A 21,486-nucleotide genomic window follows, 5' to 3' on the forward strand; every position below is an offset into this window, starting at 1 on the left:
GATAAACTAGAAATGAAGTTGAAGATAATGAAGCATTTATAAATGGTAGAACTGGCATTATCAAGTTTGTATTTGTAGGTAAGAAAAACAATCAGCCTAGTTGAACAGGTTCATTACCAACAAAGGGTGAGTGAAAGGCATCTAGACTTCTTCTTGGTTACTTCTTTTGAGGCCCGTTCAGTTATTTTCAGAACTAAAGACGTTTATTCCTTTTATTACTCATCCATTTTTTTATTGATTATCATGACCTGGAGTAGTGAGAGAATCTACACTGACAAACATGGTTTAGTCCAGTCTCCCTCAGTTCAACCCTTCCTTAGATAACACAGGTAACATAGCCTGACTGAATATCTGATTACCTTTTTTCCTCTCTTTTCTTTTTTCCTTTCCTGTCGATTCTGAAATGAAAGAAAAACAAAGTGATTTAGGATTGAAATACCCTACTGACCAATCATCATCGCCTCGGATTGCACCTCAAGAGTCTGGCTTGTTGCGTACAGGTATCTTCTCTATGCTGACATGTTGGGCACTGAGCACTGGAGTAAGTCCTGTGGGTTTGTCTAGTGTAGCAATTTGTAAGTGTGGTTTCACCTCATCTGTATGAACAAGTGCCTTAAGCATTCACAGGCAATGGAACTGGAGAAGATCATTAGAGAGATACTTTATCCTGCCAAAATCCCTTTCTTTGAATTAAGCCCAGATGGAGAATGCAGATGAAAGTGTGTAAATGTGCATGCGTTTATGTGTGTCTTTCTTTTACGGCCATGCGCACATGTGGGTTCGTGTAGATGACGGTGGGGCATCTATGTCAGTGTGTGAAAGACAACATGCCCGTGTGCATACCTTCTTTCATGCAGATGAAGAATTATTTTCAAAAGGCCGTCTCGCTGATCTTGTGTTTACCATGCCATTACAACTACAAAGGCCATTTAACCTTAAAACCTCACAGTTTGAGTCCCCTGTGAACATATGGCCGCAGTTTTTCCTCTGGCTATATGACTGGATGCACCCGCATATATTTTTCCTAACGAGCAGCCCTATCTAAAATCTGGTGCCCGTTAGGAGGGCAGCGAACACACACTGACGCACCCATACGTACACACACATCTCAGACTTGGATTAGAAAAGTCTTTGTGTCAGTGCAAGCAGAGGAAAGAGCTGGGAATGATTAGTGTTTAGAGGTTCGGGACTTTACTGATTTATGTAGGTACTAGAAAGTCTCAGGTGAGTATATTCTTCTAATTTAAACACAATCATCAATTCCCCTCCTTACAAGTAACGCCACAGACGTCAGAATGCCTTGTGATCAATGTACTAGTTGCGCGTCCACATGAAACTTCAAAGACTTTGCTATTTTTTTTTTGCATAGCTCAAATTCTAAGCAAAAACAGCTACTAAAGCAAATTTAAACATATTGGCCCATGTGGTCTGCTATTGAGTCATCGATTATGATGAATTAGTTCCAGAGGATTTAATTTTATCAAAGCCACAACAGTCCCAGATGATGACCTCCTTGGATGAGTGCATGGTTGATTGAAAAAGTGCATGCTATTAAAAAAAATCATCACTTTTATATCGTATCTATTGAAAGGGGAGATTGATCCACAACATTGAGCCTATATGCTCCATAGAAATCTCCAATATGTTTCAGGGACATAATACTATTCTAGGGCGGGGAAATAAACATAGGTTTTTCTGTCTTTCAAAAATGGTGAACCTCCTTGTTTGCAATCCTAGTAATAAAGTCTATGAAGGTTCTCCTTCATCCAGGTCATTGTCATCTCAGGGCATTCAATCGATTGCAACTGGACTACCGTATTTTTCGGAGTATAAGTCGCTCCGGAGTATAAGTCGCACCGGACGAAAATGCATAATAAAGAAGGAAAAAAACATATACGTCGCACTGGAATATAAGTCGCATTTTTGGGGGAAATTTATTTGATAAAACCCAACACCAAGAATAGACATTTGAAAGGCAATTTAAAATAAATAAAGAAAAGTGAACAACAGGCTGAATAAGTGTACGTTATATGAGGCATAAATAACCAACTAAGAACGTGCTTGGTATGTTAGCGTAACATATTATGGTAAGAGTCATTCAAATAACTATAACATATAGAACATGCTATACGTTTACCAAACAATCTGTCACTGCTAATCGCTAAATCCCATGAAATCTTATACGTCTAGTCTCTTACGTGAATGAGCTAAATAATATTATTTGATATTTTACGGTAATGTGTTAAAAATTTCACACATAAGTCGCTCCTGAGTATAAGTCGCACCCCCGGCCAAACTATGAAAAAAGCTGCGACTTATAGTCCGAAAAATACGGTACTTGGTTTGTCTTGGAAGACGTTGCGGCGCTCATCCGAGTAGGCTTTATCAGTTCGTGCTCATAGACTTAGAATGGTCAGATCTAGTCCAGCGGCTGGTGCCTAGTAATAATCAACCCCATTTCATTTTATCTCTTAGTGCATAACCTCAGTAAAATAACACGGAACAACAGCTTTATTCAGTATGAGCAGAACATGCGTAACATATATTCCAATAAAGTGAGAACCCATTAACAATCTGTTTTCAATATTTCAAATTCTAAATTTGTCACACTCTTCATTACTGTATACTGAACCCCCTCCAAAGAAACATTAAACCATAGGAATAATTGATCTATCATTAACCCATGTATAGGGTTGGGTATCGAGTATCGATTGGAACCGGGACTAACTTTCAGATTCTCCCGGTATCGTTCAAAAGTTTAAATTTCGATTCCTATTTTCGATACCCAGTCCGCCGACCGGAAAAAAAATAAAATAAAATAAAAATATATATATATATATATATATGTCCGCCGAACCGGAAGAAGAAGCCGCTGAGCACCAACGAAGAAGCGCCCACCCCCGGAAGTGTTAGCATAGCCGAGCGAGTCAGTCAAGCTCAAGCATGGATAGCGGGCGTCAGCGGTCGAAAGTGTGGCTTTACTTTACAAAAAAAAAATGAAACAACCGCGAAATAACAGAGCTCCATGTCCATCAAGAAACGAGTGGAGAGAGAGCTGCAGATGTACCAGGACGTTCCACCGATACTTATGTCTGACGACCCTGCTGCATGGTGGTGGTCCGGTGGAACCAACAAAAGACTTATCCTTTGCTGTCAGATCGCGCTTTCTCCTATTTATGCGTTCAAGCTTCTTCCACACCCAGCGAACTTGTATTTTCCACAGCAGGAGACACTATCTGTCCAGAACGCTCACGCATCCTGCCTGAGAAGGCGGATATGGTCATTTTCCTAAACAAGAACTGTCTCTGATTTTATACTGTACCTGCTGCTAATCTGGACTGGGTTTTGCAAGTTGTTTCTTATTGTTTATTTGCTTTTCTGCACCAGGTTAGCCCATCAGTGGAAGCACGGTAACATTTTTAAGTACCTGCAGCATCACACACTTGTGTGTGTAAATGTGTTTTCATGAGGTTTCCTGCAGCATCATACACTTGTGTGTAAAGGTGTTTTCATGAGGTTTCCTGCAGCATCATACACTTGTGTGTAAATGTGTTTTCATGAGGTTTCCTGCAGCATCATACACTTGTGTGTGTAAATGTGTTTTCTTGAGGTTTTCAAAAATAAAGCTCTCTTGAGGAAAGTGTACCCCTGGGAAAATGTATTCATAATTTATAATATTTATATTCAAGTTCATAGATTTGATATTTATATTCTAGTTGAAAACAGCCCTGTGAGGAATTTATAGTAAAGTTCATAAAAAGTTAATAGAATTAAAATTGATGGAGAATGTCAGACTATTTCATTCAGAAAGACTGTAGGTTAGCTAGCTCATTTAAAATATCCTAAACTTTTTTTTGACCCTGCCTCTTAAAATAATCGGAATCGTGAATCGCCAGGAATCGGAATCGAAACAAAGAATCGGAATCGGAATCGTTCGAATTCAAACGATACCCAACCCTACCCATGTATTACCAGCCCAATAAGGCTTCAGATGCAATTGCTTCTCTTTTAAAAAATAATAAAAGGCAGGCAGATTTTGCGAAATCAGAACAAAAACACATCCCAAACTTTTGGGTAATAAGAAAACTTAACATACAGTACCTGTGTGTAGCTGCTTTCCTGGACTTCTTTTTGCCCTCTGAGTTATGCCCCTGTTATCTTCTGTGGCTAGTAAGTCTCTGTTTTGATGCAGTGAGTTATCCTAGGGAACAGAAAATAAGTAAATATTACACACATCCTTACACAATGTCCCTTTTCTTTCATTTATTCAATGGAAACTGTTCAACGATAACAAATCTCCCTTACTGCATTTTCAAAGATAATAAGTATCCATCCATCCATCCATCCATCAATCTTCTTCCGCTTATGAGAGGTCGGGTCGCGGGGGCAGCAGCCTAAGCAGGGAAGCCCAGACTTCCCTCTCCCCAGCCACTTCGTCCAGCTCCTCCTGGGGGATCCCGAGGCGTTCCCAGGCCAGCCGGGAGACATAGTCTTCCCAACGTGTCCTGGGTCTTCCCCGCGGCCTCCTACCGGTCGGACGTGCCTTAAACACCTCCCTAGGGAGGCGTTCGGGTGGCATCCTGACCAGATGCCCGAACCACCTCATCTGGCTCCTCTCGATGTGGAGGAGCAGCGGCTTTACTTTGAGCTCCCCCCGGATGGCAGAGCTTCTCACCCTATCTCTAAGGGAGAGACCCGCCACCCGGCGGAGGAAACTCATTTCGGCCGCTTGTACCCGTGATCTTGTCCTTTCGGTCATAACCCAAAGCTCATGACCATAGGTGAGGATGGGAACGTAGATCGACCGGTAAATTGAGAGCTTTGCCTTCCGACTCAGCTCCTTCTTCACCACAACGGATCGATACAGCGTCCGCATTACTGAAGACGCCGCACCGATCCGCCTGTCGATCTCACGATCCACTCTTCCCTCACTCGGGAACAAGACTCCAAGGTACTTGAACTCCTCCACTTGGGGCAGGGTCTCCTCCGCAACCCGGAGATGGCACTCTACCCTTTTCCGAACACTGTTAATTTTGCCTACCCACTTGGTCAAGACACGGCAGGTTATACAGTATTTAAAGAGTAGTCATGCTATTGGCATTGACAAATTATACAAGCTGATTGAAAGTCGTCCTATCAGTACCCAAGTTTTTTGTCAGGGAATTCTAAAGTGTTGATGCCTAAAGTCGTTGGTTAATGTCCAGGTCTCACAGGTGCATGATACATGAGCAGGGCGGAATGTGAGAAACTATAAGACCATAAGGTAGAATTTGGAGTAAGGATTGAAAAAAGGATTCATGCTTGAGACAATGAGACACTTTGGACAAACTTATTAAAAATGATGGTGATATAAAATTTGAGAAAGACGCCTGAGCAAGGGCTGTTTTGTTGTTTTTAACGTTTAAGGTTTGTTCTGTAAACTCAAGGCATTTGAGTGTGAAACACTCAAGTCATTGTCTGTCCCATTGGGTCTGTAACTTACCCTGTAACTTAAGTCACCTTTGTCTGTCTGCTTTAGACATCCGCCTGGTCACAAATAATAACTCACGTTCATTTACAAAAGAAGGACATGAATTGTGTATTGTCTGAGATCATTGCTCGTTCACATAGCACCTGGTCCCATGCCTGCCCAGATGCAGCATTAATGGGCTAAAATGTGAGTCAACAAAACGGCTGACGTGCTTTGGTGAGCCCATCCTTTGAAAGTGTAAAGCCGCTCCCAGGGGTCATGACTAACTCCTGCCTTTGTATCTACATTAACATCAAGTCTTTTGTCAGCTACGATGACACATTTTTTTTCCAATTGCTCGGAAGCAAACTGGCAGCAGTCTAAATGGTCATAGCAAGTCTTTTGCTCAGTTTTTTTATTTGTCCATTGTTGGCCACCTTCTGTTCCCATAGAAATATTCTGAGGGTCCTTACCGCTGTCCAAAAGAATCTGAAAGTGAAGAGACTCGCTGGAAACTCAATAGACCACCCATAGCTCAACCAAGAGGTGGGTTGCACTTTGTCAGCATAAATGATGGTCCAAGAGGCTTAACATCTGCTTGGAAGTTGTGCAATAGACATCCCCAAAGCAGTGACACGTGCAGCGTCTAAACATGGTTATAAAGGTCGTAAATAACTCTGTATTATTTAGTCATCTGGCCACGAATAAAGTTAACATAACTCAATTGAATATTGCAAATCTCCAATGGAGAAGAAAAAGTATTCTTTGTGTTGGATGAACTTCCAGAGCCTCTTTTTGTGGTTGCATGCAGAGCAACCGAAACGCCGCAATAGGAAAGTAGACAAGAGCTCACAGTAGTTAGATGGTGTTTGTCAATGTCAATGAAAGATCCTCAAGCAGATGGATTTCAAGGATGACGCTATGTAACAGAATCCTGCCAAAGGAATTTCCAGGGTCCTTCGAAATTTACTGACAATGTGGTCTTTTTTTCTGAGAATGTTTAAGGACGCGGCCTTTGTCCTTGGCAATGGTAAATCACACACGATCCCCTGAGCACCTTAACAATTCTGGTGCAAGTGAAAGGGAAGCACAGCTGATTGTGTATCACACCTAGGAGGTTTTATGTTGTGCAGTTTCCTTTTCCAGTGAAAGCCTAACTACTTCTTTGTGTTCATTGATTTGAAATTAATATGACACTATCCAGGAGTTCAATGTTATCATGACACAATTCATGATTCAGTTATTACAGTCGTACAGTGCATCCGGAAACTATTCCACTGTTTGTTATGTTACAGTTGTATTCCACAATAGAATACATTCATTTTGTCCTAAAAAATCTGCAGACAATCCCTTTACAATGTATTAAAAATAAAAAAACTGAAAAATCACATGTACGCAATTATTCACAGCATTTGCTCAATACTTTAATTCACCTTTGGCAGCAATTACAGCCTCAAGTCTTTTTGAATACAATTCCACGAGCTTGATACACCTATCTTTGGGCAGTGTTGCCCATTACGCTTTGCAGCACCTTTCAAGCTCCATCAGGTTGGATGAGAAGCATTGGTTTTCATCCAGGATGTCTCTGTACATTGCTGCATTCATCTTAGTCTAGTCAGGGAGGAACGAACTCTTATCAGTGACACTGAATCTGTGTAACATCTGGTTGACCTTTAACGGGGGCCCTCCTAACAAGGAATCTATATCTTGACCAGCTGACATAATGTATATGTACATGTCTGACCTTCTGAGCATTAGAGGCTGATTAAGTAGTGTGGCAACTAGGGTTTAACCGACACACAGATCTCCAGATGTTTGCTGTTCATTTGGTGTGCAGGTGTCTCCACATCTCCTGTCCAGCTGTTTGCATATAAGGGCCTGTTACCTCTCAAAGAATTTTGTACGTACGTTCAGGCAAATGGCAGTACACTTTTTTTCTGTTCTGACAGCCAAACATCGTTCTACAGCCAGTTTCTGGCCCGAGATGAAGCTGCAGCCCAACGCCAAAAACAAACAAGCTATCTGCCAGACTGCTACTAAGGTGAAGCTAGTGTTTTAGATGAAAGCAACATGAAATTAATTCATGAAAAGACTATTGGAATGCCTTCATTCAACCATTTAAAGCCTTTGTACCCTTCAAAGGCATGCAGCGTTACTGTAAATCACGACGACAACGTGCTGGTATGTATGCCAAGTGCCAACTATTGAGTAAACCATTCTTTTTCAGAACAAGGAGAACTTGCTAATAATTAGAGGGCTTTCAAACTTTCAAAGCAAGGAAGGTGATAGTGTACACCGAGGACATGATTCCCTGTTGTTCTGTGAGGATAGGACTACATATTAATCACCCCAGGAATGTGTAATTTTGTTCTCTCAAGATTCTTTTTGCCCTTTTACAACACCAGCTTGTCTTTTTCTTTCATTACTAAACTCAAACTCTGAATGCTCTAACATTTTAAGATGATTAGGAGAGGGAATCAGAACCATTCAATCATGATACCCTCACATAGATTCTGGTGGTGATAATCCAAAATGCCAGAAAAGCACCACAATTTTGCAGTTGGAAAGGTTAGGTAAAACTGAGAGGTGAAATTGAGGATGACAGATGCGCAGTGGGAGTTATGTTGGTAGTATGAGCTTAGAGTAGCAGGTAACATTCTGATTCCTCATACAAAATTAGTTGTCATACCTCAGTTTATATCAGCTGTGAGTCCCTGATGGGTCACACTTAAAGTTGCCAAGTGCATGGAAAAAATATAAAGGGACACCTTGAAGGGCAGGTTAACCGGATTCCTTTTGCCCTTTTATTTTGTGTGAAAGGAGTTTTACTATCCATAAAGGTTGCGTGGAGGCAACTGGACTCTCCCTGTTTGTTGAAAACGTTTCAGAAGACTGACGGTAAATTATTAGTTGGCACAGTGCTATTAGATTTTAGTGCTGCTTTTGATATTATTGACCACAAACTACTACTTATAAAACTGTCTGCTTATGGTTTTAAACTCTCAGCGATTAACTGGATGCAAAGCTACCTAGTCAACAGACAGCAATGTGTCATGTTCAATGGAACCCTTTCAAATATTAAAACATTATATTGTGGTATTCCCCAGGGAAGTTGCCTGGGACCTTTATTATACTCAATATTTGTAAATGATATGTCATGTATTTTAAAGAATGGTTGCTGTGCAATTTACGCAGATGACACAACAATATATGCTTATGCTGATAATTGCACAGACCTTAGCAGTATACTACAAGACAAGGTTATGCAGATTTCTAAATGGGTTACAGAAAATAAGATGAAACTTAATATTTCCAAAACAAAATGTCTTGTTATTTGCTCAAAACATGCTCATAGAAAAGAACGCATATTGAATGTTTCTTTGAACGGAGTTCATATTGAACAAGTTAAAGAAGCCAGGTTGCTGGGAGTTACAATAGATGAAAGACTATCTTGGGCCACTCACATTAATAACATAGTAAAAAAAATGAGCAGAAGCATCTCAATCATAAGAAGAAGTGCCTATTTTTTAACTAACACAACTACGAAACAAGTTATACAATCCCTTGTATTGTCACATATTGACTACTGCCCAGCAATTTGGTCCAATGCATCTAAACAAGAACTCAATAAAATCCAGTTTACCCAAAACAGAGCTGCCAGACTAGCTCTCCATTGCTCATTTAGGACCGGCGTTGAGATCATGCATAATGAATTGTCATGGATGAGAGTTGGTGAAAGACTAGCGTGTAGTTTGATTCTATTTTTAAAAGCAATCTATACATACCATAAACCTTCATATCTGTATTCTCAGCTGTTGCTTGCTAGTGAAAGTCACAACTATGGTACCAGGTTAGCCCTAAGAGGGGCTTTCACCCGTCTTAAACCCAAAAGTGATGTTTTGAAAAAGACTGTAATGTATAGGGCAATCACTTACTGGAATCGACTTCCACAATATTTGGTATCAATCACCAGCAGAGTGGGTTTTAAGAATAGACTAAGAGGAGAAGTATTGCGGAAAGAGATTATTCTAGATTGTACCTAATGTCATGACTGTTTTTATTGACTATTTTATTGATTATGGGACAAGCAGTAGAAAATGGTGGAGGGAACTTTTTTCGTCACTTATTGTTTGTCTTTGGTACACTAATGTATATATTTTAGGCCATTGGTTCTTTGTTTTATTTTTTTTTTTGCAAAAATATATATACATCTATTTTTATATTGCTCTGTTTATCTTTGTTATGAACAATATTATGTAAACTCGAAGTTATTATTATTTTTTTGGTTCTTTGTTGTTGCTATTTTTGTATTACAACATTTTATTATTTGATCATGTTGTACTGCATTTTAATCTTTTGTTTTGTGATTGTGTGATGTTTTTGCCTGGACCCCAGGAAGAATAGTCTCCACTGCGGTGTAGACTAATGGGGATCCTTAATAAACTAAAAAAAGAGTCCAGTTACATCGATTTAACCATTGTGGATTACAAGACCTGATGACTGAAAATCTACACGGACATATTTTTACCATTTGACTCCAACCAGAATTTAATTAGACGCATAGGTTTTAGAGTGACACATATACACGGGAAACACATTGTTCAATAACCACTTTTTTGTGCAAAATAAACACAACAAAATACATATTTTTCTTAAAGGGGAACTGCACTTTTTGGGGAATTGTGACTATTCTTCACAATCATTATGAGAGACATGACTAGGGATGTCGCGGTATGAAAATGTATTATCACGGTTATTGTTATTATTGCGGTATTTTGAAATGTGCTCAAAAGTATTTTTTTTAAATACTGAAACCCCTGAACCAAGTTGTATTGAAAAGAAAAACAAACACAATGATTTCCTTTGAAGAAGAAACATTATTGTAGATATGAACACTGTATTTGTACCTCTAGTGAAAATGTAATGTGCAGATGAAAATAACACAAGCATTAAAAACAAAGTAATATGGCAAAAACAAAATAGTAACATAATTAAGTAAAAATAAATGTGAAAATTGTGCAAGAAACCACCTTATGGATATAGGAGATAAATAAATAAAAACAAATGTAAGACTTTTGCAAGACTGCAGCTGATGGTCGTAAGACGTCCCTGCAGTTTTTGTCAATATAAATAAAAATAGTGTTCATATATGAGATCTAGTCTTATACATAGGGCTGCACGATAATGGCCAAAGTAACAATTATGTTTAATTTTTACTAATAGTGAAATCATGATTATTAATCAGGATCATTCCGTTTGTTATGTTAGGTAAAACAGTGTTGGGTGTGATCGTGACGCCATCATGTAATTTGTAATGTTTAATAAAAAGGCTATAGATAAACGTTATTAATTTATTTAAAGACACATTTTTGTATTTTTGTTAATAGTATCAACATGTCAGCTTGTATTTAGTACATTTACTAAATGTATGTACATGTACATGCTGTATCGGGAAAATCCATTAAGAGTTTGAGCAGAAATATGTCGTATAGGTATCAACCATAAAACATTAACAAAGTGCTATGTAGAGGTGGGGGAAATAATCGATTTGTAGATGCATCGCAATTCGGACATGGACGATTATAGAATCGGCGACCGGTGCAATGGACGTCGAGTAGATCTAGCATAATATTGTGAGAGTCTAGTCCACTCAAAGAGCCATTTTGGCAAGTTTCACAAATTAAAGAAAATAATGGGAGCCACAAAAATGTTTTTAAAATGAAAAACACCGCATACAAAGCTTAAATTGCTTTGTGCTATGTTAACCAGGGGTCTCAGACACACGCACCGGCACGTACTTTAATATGTAAATTTGATATTAGGGCGGCCCGCAAGTTTTGAATGAATGGCGCTTGATAGCGTCATGCTTGCCAATCCTCTCATTATTTCCGGGAAACTCCCGGATATCAGGACGTCATGGCACTGCTTTTGGCGCCCTCTACAGCCTGCTCAAACAGTGTACCTGCTCGACCACATGTAGAATGCAGCTTCAGCTGCCGTACTAGGTCAGCAGCCACACAGCTTACACTGACGGTAGCCGTAAAAAAAAAACTTTAACACTGTTACGTTACAAATATGCGCCACACTTTGAACCCACACCAAAAAAGAATGACAAACACATTTTTGGAGAACATCTGCACTGTAACACAACATAAACACAACACAACAAATACCCAGAATCCCATGCAGCACTAACTCTTCCGCTCAACCGACGCACGGAGGGGGCGGGGGGGTTGATGTGTGGGGGCTTTGGTGGTAGCGGGGGTGTATAATCTAGACCGGAAGAGTTAGGGCTGCATGGGATTCTGGGTATTGGTTGTGTTGTGTTTATGTTGTGTTACGGTGGGATGTTCTCCAGAAATGTGTTTTTCATTCTTTTTTGCTGTGGGTTCAGTGTGGCGCATATTTGTAACGTAACCGTGTTAAAGTTGTTTTATACGGCTACCGCCAGTGTAAGCTGTGTGGCTGATGACTAAGTATGCTTTGCTGTCTCCTACGTGTGCAAGTAAAAGCTACATACAACATGTGGCCGGGCTGGCACGCTGTTTGTAAATGCTATAGAGGACAATTACTGCAGTGCATTCAGGGCACGCCCTTAATTTAGTAATCAGAGTGAAAATAGGATTATATTTGCCCTGGGAGTTAACTAGGAGAGGCACTGAGATCCAGAAGTCTCCTGGGAAAATTGGGGGGGTCGGCAAGTATGCAGCTGAGCCGCATCTGAGTGGTCAAAGAGCCGCATGCGGCTCCGGAGCCGCGGGTTGCCGACCCCTGGTCTAGTCCATAGTGGATCTAACATAATAGTGAGAGTCCAGTCCATAGTGGGATTTTATTTATATGACTTGCAACATTTTAATTGAAGCAGATGTTCCCGCCAAGCTCGTGTACGTGTTTCACTTTAAGATGGTATTTTAAAATGTGCGCCGATGATAAAAACGTTTGTCGTTGCACTACCAGTAAGTTACCTTAGTTTTATTTAAAGTTCTGTTTTGAAGCGAAATGGGCCATCCCTCCTCGCAATCACAGACCGTGTAAGAAATGAACGTGTCTTCCAGGTTAAGCCTTAATCACATGAGATAACGCGTTAACGTTGACAGCCCTAATATATACTGTATATTAGGGATGTAACGGCGACGAGGTGGCGACTTGTCCAGGGTGTACACCGCCTTCCGCCCGAGTGCAGCTGGTATAGGCTCAGGTACCCCCCGCGACCCCGAGAGTGACAAGCGGTAGAAAATGGATGGATGGATGGGATGTAACGGTAAATGGTGTCATGATAAACCGTGGTAAATTCTAGACGGTTAATAATACCGTTTAAATGTTTAATTATCCAAAAACCATCATTTATTAATGCATTTAAGCAACACTGCTTACTTCCTGGAAAAACAAAGAGCCGTTTTGCGTGACAAAACATGGTAGAAAGCAACTACACGGACCTTGCTCCAGGACATTTTACCTTTGATTAAACAAAGCCGAACGATCGCTTCACTTTCGCAGTGTGGAATCTCGGCGTGCGTGCGCACTGCTGTTAGATGGCGAGTGCAATAATATTGGAAACAGACGCATTTGTGCCATACAAAGTATACAGCGGAGGAGAAAATATTTGAAGTTCCTTTCATTTTCTCAACACCGTGTCCTGCTGTGACTGAGAGTTACTGACGTGATGAAAACTTGCAGCGGGCGATGTGTCGAGAACTTTGCCACAACTTGTTTATAAAGTCTTGCCGTCCCATCCCTAATACATATATATATATATATATATATATATATATATATATATATATATATCTATATATATATATATATATATATATATATATATATATATATATATACACATGAAAATAATGCTAATTTTGATGATTGTTTTTCCTTTTATTTATAAAACACATACCATAAACAAAAAGGACAAGACAATGAAAAAAAAAAAAGTATCGTTAGCACCATACCTTCTTCTCGACACGGATTACTACACATATGAATCAAGAGATATCATTTGTAATTTCTCTGTATCTGTGGGACTGCTTGTCATAGACGTTGCCTTTGGACGACAACTCTGTTCAGCTTGGTCTGTTTTTCTTTTCATCACTTTCTGGTTTTGATAAGACGTTTGTACTAGCCACTTTTTAAAGGCCTACTGAAAGCCACTACTACCGACCACGCAGTCTGATAGTTTATACATCAATGATGAAATCTTAACATTGCAACACATGCCAATACGGCCGGGTTAGATTACTAAAGTGCAATTTTAAATTTCCCGCGAAATATCCTGCTGAAAACGTCTCGGCATGCGCGTGACGTCACGGATTGTAGAGGACAGCATTGTGGCCAGCTATTAAGTCGTCTGTTTTCATCGCAAAATTCCACAGTATTCTGGACATCTGTGTTGGTGAATCTTTTGCAATTTGTTCAATGAACAATGGAGACAGCAAAGAAGAAAGCTGTAGGTGGGAAGCGGTGTATTTCGGGCGGCTGCAGCAACACAAACACATAGCCGGTGTTTCATTGTTTACATTCCCGAAAGATGACAGTCAAGCTTTACCATTGGCCTGTGGAGAACTGGGACAACAGAGACTCTTACCAGGAGGACTTTGAGTTGGATACGCAGACGCGGTACCGTGAGTACGCATGAGCTGCGGCTTCCAAACATTTGATCGCTTGCCCGTACGTGCGTGCCGCTATGTGCATGTCACGTACGTAACTTTGGGGACTTTGGGGAAATATGTGCTGTATGAACTTTGGGGAGGTGAACGGTACTTTGGGCTGTGGGATTGAGTGTGTTGTGCGGGTGTTTGATTTGTATTGGCGGGTTATATGGACGGGAGGGGGGAGGTGTTTGTTATGCGGGATTAATTTGTGGCATATTAAATATAAGCCTGGTTGTGTTGTGGCTAATAGAGTCTTGTGTTTATTTACTGTTTTAGTCATTCCCAGCTGAATATCAGGTCTCACCCGCCTCTCGCAGCATCTTCCCTATCTGAATCGCTTCCACTGCCCTCTAGTCCTTCACTCTCCCTTTCCTCATCCACAAATCTTTCATCCTCGCTCAAATTAATGGGGAAATCGTTGCTTTCTCGGTTTGAATCAATCTCGCTGCTGGTGGCCATGATTGTAAACAATGTGCAGATGTGAGGAGCTCCACAACCGGTGACGTCACGCGCATATCGTCTGCTACTTCCGGTACAGGCAAGGCTTTTTCATCAGCGACCAAAAGTTGCAAACTTTATCGTCGATGTTCTCTACTAAATCCTTTCAGCAAAAATATGGCAATATTATATTATATATTATTATATATATCGCGAAATGATCAAGTATGACACATAGAATGGACCTGCTATCCCCGTTTAAGTAAGAAAATCACATTTCAGTAGGCCTTTAACACTGTCTCTTTACTGTCGATTATACATCTTCATGTAACTACCAACGACTTGTTTGCTCCATGTTTTGCAGATTACAGTGGTTTTGTTGGTGTCTGACTTTTTAAAATCCAAACAAAGCAGTTCCTCTTCCGCTTTTTAGCACCAGTTCCTTTTTGCATTTTGTTGATTTAGCTTCAATTGTGCTTTCCGCCTCTGCTAGTACCAGACTGCTGTGTTGTTGACATCCATACTGCCGCCGGCTCTCACTGTAAAGTTGTTTCAAGTAAAAATGCTACTGCAGTTACATTAGCCGCAGACCAGATGTTAAGATTACAATATGAACAATACAGAGTGATCTTGTACAATAGGCATTTTTATGTTCAACCCATCACACTGCCAGGGGCTTGAACTAAGATCTGCTGATTGAGAGACAAGAGTGCTCGACTACAAGCCAAAAGCTGGACCTGTCAGCTTGATGTCCAGTCCTTGATGCTCTTCAAGCATCAGCCAATGAGGTTGACACACGTACTAACTCACAGTCACACTAGCTGGCATCCATTACACTTACCCCAGTAAACCTCACTCTCAATCCGGCTCACAGCACCTGCCTGGATTCGCCCCCTTCACAATACATTTCTGAGTCAAGTCTGAAACGCACGCTAATGACACTTACCAGAATAACAAATGACCCAATGACACTTACCAGAATAACAAATGACCCAAACATACAGTGTCAAGTGGTGGCCTTCAGTTTGTCCGTACCATGTGAGCGTCTATCTTATCTTTGACTTTCCATCCGAGGCAAAATAGTCCGACGGTGTGAGTTGGAATTTCAAATCATCACTTTCCCAACAGGCTGCAGGTTCTATTTTAAAAAAAAACATGGTGCTCCTGATTACTGAATAATGTTTTTTTTAATTGGAGGTTCACTTTTAAATTAGATGCTGGTGACAACCCACCCTAGTGCCCCCACAGCATGCATGCTGGACTTGGTGCCCAATTCAAGCTGACTTTCTGATAGCCGTTAACGGCACTCCAGATGTTTCAACATCTGGTTTGTTGAGGACTTTGAAGGCACACTTCTAAGCAGATAATTATTTTGCAGAAAATTATTTAATGCAATAGTTTGGAGAAACATACCAGTCTCAACCCTACAACTTCCAGATCACTTAATGTCTTGAAATTCAATCAAAAAGCTCGAAACATTTTCAGGGAGATATAGAGTCCTACTGACGCTGTTATTCTGCACCAGCTAGATTCGTGTTTATCTCTAAACTTGAGTGCAACCCACTGCCGGGAAGTTTAACTGTTCAAAACCGGCCAGGTCTGCTGGACAGCTGGCATTTACTGTGTTACCAGAGGGTTTACTAACGGCGCATGTTGAGTGGGGGGCTGTTTGTGCACTGTGTGAGATCATACACGACCAAATCATCTGCAAATCATCATTATGAGTACGATCATGTGTAAAATTTTACTATTAGGTTGACCCTACGCCCAAAATGAATACATAGTAGATTTATTTTAAAGTCTGAAACTCTCAGGCTCAATGAACCTGTCATAATAATTATAATATTATTCATAATAATAATAATACATTCAATTTATAAGCGCCTTTCAAAAAATGCAAGGACACTTTACAATATACAAATTAAATAATTAAAACCTGATAACAACAAAGAATAACATTGTAAAGACAGTTACAATGTGTATGTAATTTTAAAGAGGTGGCTTTTGAGTCTAGATTTAAATGTATGAAGGGAGTCAATATTGCAAATGTCAGATTGGAGAGAGTTCCAGAGATTGGGAGCAGAATGACTGAAAGATTTGCTCCCCATGGTGATGAGGCGGGTTAATGGCACAGCGAGGTGGATGGAAGAGAAGGATCTGAGGGAGCGTGCTGGAGTAGCGATGTGGAGGAGGTTAGACAAATAAGGAGGGGTGAAGTTGTGGATGGCCTTGAAGGTTTATAGAAGGATTTAGGATTTTCCTGACCAGTGAAGTTTTTGTGATCTAGGCAGCGGAGTTATGGACCAGTTGGAGCTTGTGTCGGGACTTCTGGGGGAGGCCAAAGAGAAGGAAGTTGCAATAATCGAGGCAGGAGGCGACCAGACTGTGAACAAGGATTCAAGCAACAGACAGTAAAAGAAGAGCGGAGCTGGTGAATATTACGGAGGTGGAAATAAGCCCAGCAAGTGATGTTATGGATGTGAGATTGGAATAACAGTGTGTTATCCAAGATGACACCCAGAGTCTTAACCTGAGATGAGAGGAACACTGGGGAGTTGTCAATATTTAGGTAGGGACTGTTGACTTTGGGATGTGTGGATTTTATACCAATAAGTATAATTTCAGTTTTAGCAGAGTTTAATTTTAAGAAGTTCGAGGTGAACCAGGATTTTATTTCAACTAAGCAGAAGTTGAGGGATGAGGGTGGAAATGTGGCATTAGGCTTGGTGGAGAAGTAGAGCTGGGTGTCATCAGCGTAGCAGTGAATGTAAATGTTAAATTTATGGAAAGGAATGGCCAATCAGGAGAAGGTAAGTGATGAAGAGAGGGGGGCCCAAGACAGATTCTTGTGGAACACCTATTGTGACTGCAGAATGATCGGATTTAAAGGATTGTATGAACTGAGTGCGGCCTGTGAGGTATGAGTGAAACCAGTCCAGGAATTTTTTTTTGATGATGCCAATGGAGGAGAGTCTATTGAGGATGAGAGATGGTGTCATGTTCAAATACACTTATTTTTTTTACCCTTTTTTTGACTGGAAACCTTTGATACAATAGGAGACCTCCTGACTACAATTCAATAAATGGGAATCATTTTAGAAACTTAAGTTACAAGTGTGATGTGCATACAGTCATGGGCATAGAGCTTCCATCCTCAGATAAAGTCATTATCATATCATTTTTATATGGCTAAAATGGGACATTACTGGATAAGAATCAATTGGTATGTTTGACACTGAGCTCCAAGCTGAATTTTCTTTAAAGCAGTCGGCACATTTTGTGGCTCCTACACAACACAACCGCCGTCAAGAGCCCAAAGACCAACCTCACCAGTGTTTCCCATAAACTGCCAAGATACCTGTGGCGGTGGGGGCGTGACTATGGGCGTGGTCACCATTACATCATCGAGTAATTTGCATAATTTACTACAATGATATGATTTTCTCTAAAAGGCTCAAAAAATGTATACTTACTAATTAATAATAACAGTTTTGTTTTAAACGTCCATCCATCCATCCATCCATTTTACAATGTAATTACAACACTTTATGTACATATTTATATACAGATTTGAACAATAAGTTATTCACTGAAATATATTTATTAATTGTGGTTCTTACAAAAAATATATCTTATAAAATATAAAAGCTAAAATGTCTCTTAAAGCTCTGCCCCTTTAATTAGTGCATAGTAAATAATTTAACTTTAGCCTACTTCTACAAACATATTATTTACCAGCAACATAAAGTTAAACAGAGGCAGAGGTGTCCTGCCACAGTCAGTAACAAATAAACAGAAAACAGTAGTGGTCAAATACAAATAAGGCAACAAGAGAAGTATCCTACACTTCTCTTTTGTAAAGTAAATCTGAACAGCCTATATGGGCATCTACATCAACTATATGATTTGCCTGAGAAGCTGGACAGGATAAAAAAAAATAAAAATAAAAAAATACATTTTTTTTTTTTAAATTTGTGGCGGACGTAATTCTTTTGTGGCAGGCCGCCACAAATAAATGAATGTGTGGGAAACATTGCTCACAGTTCTGACCGTCACAATAAAAGCCTTGCATGCTACTGTACATCATCTGTGCCTGCGCTAACAAAATAAGGGTCTCACGAAAATATCTTTACGCAAGTTTCTGAACTATGAAGTTAGCCTTTAGTTTATTCATTCTAGAGAGTTTAACAATTATTAGAGTAGCTGGTTAAAGTAAGAAGATAAAAAAAAAAAGAACCACTTCCATAGGGAATGAAATCAGGACTTTTTCTTTTGCCCACAATGTTATATTTGAAGTTGTGGAACTCCTCAGCAACTACTGTGTATCTCTAGCTGAATCCAATCAGTGCAAAATTGACTTGGTCATTTTATTAGCTTCCTTGCACCCTCTGACTAGGTTTTAGAGGAATGTAAATACTCCTGGAACTGCCCCCGTGTTTCTAACGCAGTATTGATTGTGATCCGAGAAAGGATTCTGAATCATATCGTCATCGTCATCTCCCGCAACCAGGAGAGGGACAAGCGGGAGAAAGTGGATTGATGGAATCTTATGTCAGGGTTTCCCCTTAATGTTAATTAAGGGGAAACTTAATTGTGGCGCATCGCCACGGCAAAATAAAAACCACCACACCTTAAAATGTAGGTTTTTTTTACGTGAAAACAAATTAAATTCATATAATGTATGTAGCCTCCAGAAGAAGCCACGGTCTGACGTTCTTTTTTACTTTTATTGCCAATCTTTTGCTAAAAATCAGTCCAATTCTAACACATATTCCCTCCCATGCACATACTTTTACTTCCCTGCAGACACACAACAACACTTCCTAATTCTTTGCCAATCCCCTTTCATTTCACCTCAATCACACACAAACATAAACATTTAACATCAGCAGGTCAATACAGTATGAATTAGGGGTGTGACAATTGATCGATGTAGATCGATTTATATTCTTAAATTTCTGTGCTAGTCAAGTTTGCCTTCCGGAAGATATGTATTGATCTAAGATAGTTTTAAAAGGGAGTCGATCTATGTTATTGATACTATAAAAGGAAAACATTGGATATAAGAATGGCAGACTTTATATGAAGCATTACACTTATATAAATAAGGACGTTAAACGTTAAGTTTATTTTGCCTGCCTGTGACGTCATCAAAACAAAAATGGCGGAAAACTATGGTGGCTGAGAAAGGTCACCAAAAAAGCAAACGCCACAGACCAAATAATTAATTAGAACACAACAACTTTCAGCCACAGCACGATTGCAAAAGCCACAACCAATACAAACGACACAAGACAATAATTTAAAGCCGCAACACAACTTTAAGACGCGACTGACAAAACAGAAGTGACAGCTGTACAAGTTGAAGTGTGTGACACAAAACGCAACTGACTGCCAAGGAACAAATATTTCATGAGAAACAAATAAATACAAGAGTTGGATGAAGGAGGCTATGGAAATTAGGAAGTGAGGGGCCATACATGCTTTCACACACCTGGGATGCTGTCCGTTACCAGCGACAACAGGGCATATATTGCATGGCCTGATCGGGGAGCTTTATTTAGCAGGTAAATGTACTTTTAAAATGTTGGTTACTGTAGTTTTATTGAAAATGTCAACCCATGTTAAAAATGTGAGCAGTAAATGTTTCCTCTTGTTCCTAAAGTGTTGGTTTGCACTTTATTCAAATAAGATGTGTATGCTTTGGCCATTAATTGTTGTTTACTTGCTTGTTTGTATCAATCATTTGTTCATGGATATTGCTGAAATATAGGAAACTTTACGTGCAGTATTCAGTATTTATTTCACAGTCACACTGGTTGTTTTTTGTTGCTAAAAAGTTACTGAATCGAGTTGAACTCAATGAATTGTTTCGGATCAAATCGTTCTAAAAGTTCCTGAATCGTATAGGCAACCACCAATATCAAATAGTCGAATTGGTGTTAAAACAAATCGTTACGCCCTTAGTATAAATGGATATATACTGTAAAGCTTATTATTTGCGCATAATTGAATAGTGAAAACAAAAAATTAAACACCAGAACAGCGCTGCCAAAAACCGAATGTTGTCACGGGATTGTCTGCAGCGGAGGCAGCATGTCTGCGATGTACAAATACTTTAATACATTTGAGATAAACCTTTGAACAGAGGACGGTGGAGGTGTTTGAGAGAAGGCTCGCAGCACCCCTTAGCAAGAATGACGTCAGTGAGTGTTTTTAGACAGTCGAGGCTCGCTGCAGATCGCTGCTCATCCTGTAGATCATCCATCCATCCATTTTCTACCGCTTATTCCCTTTGGGGTTGCGGGGGGGCGCTGGAGCCTATCTCAGCTACAATCGGGCGGAAGGCGGGGTACACCCTGGACGAGTCGCCACCTCATCGCAGGGCTCCTGTAGATCAGTGGTTCTCAAATGAGGGTACGCGTACCCCTGGGGGTACTTGAAGGTATGCCAAGGGGTACGTGATATATTTTTTAAATGTCTGTCAAAAAGAACTGTGAAAAGAAATGCAACAATGCAATATTCAGTGTTGACAGCTAGATTTTTTGTGGACATGTTCCATAAATATTGATGTTAAAGATTTATTTTTTTGAATTTATTTTCATGAATCCAGATGGATCTCTATTACAATCCCCAAAGAGGGCACTTTAAGTTGATGATTACTTCTATGTGTAGAAATCTTTATTTATATATTATATATATCTTTATATATATATATATATTTATATTTAAGTTTTTAGTTATTTTTATATCTTTTTTCCAAACAGTTCAAGAAAGACCACAACAAATGAGCAATATTTTGCACTGTTATACAATTTAATAAATTAGAAACTGATGACATAGTGCTGTATTTTACTTCTTTATCTCTTTTTTTCAACCAAAAATACTTTGCTCTGATTGGGGGGTACTTGAATTAAAAAATGTTCACAGGGGGTACTTCACCGAAAAAGG

At 39.7% G+C, this 21,486-nt stretch overlaps 1 protein-coding gene across 2 annotated transcripts in view; it reads right to left on the reverse strand.

Moving 5' to 3' along the window:
* The window catches only part of LOC133649040 (ectodysplasin-A-like), a 45,260-nt gene that overhangs the window by 6,303 nt on the left and 17,471 nt on the right, over positions 1–21,486 (reverse strand). For both annotated transcript variants that reach the window (XM_062045734.1, XM_062045733.1), the window contains exons 3-4: positions 4,102–4,201; positions 360–398 (exon numbers count right to left, since the gene is read on the reverse strand). In XM_062045734.1, coding sequence (XP_061901718.1) covers positions 360–398; positions 4,102–4,201 — 139 coding nt within the window. The remainder of the gene's footprint in view (positions 1–359; positions 399–4,101; positions 4,202–21,486) is intronic.

Source organism: Entelurus aequoreus, linkage group LG04 (genome assembly GCF_033978785.1).
Source record: "Entelurus aequoreus isolate RoL-2023_Sb linkage group LG04, RoL_Eaeq_v1.1, whole genome shotgun sequence".
Taxonomy (NCBI): Eukaryota; Metazoa; Chordata; class Actinopteri; order Syngnathiformes; family Syngnathidae; genus Entelurus; species Entelurus aequoreus.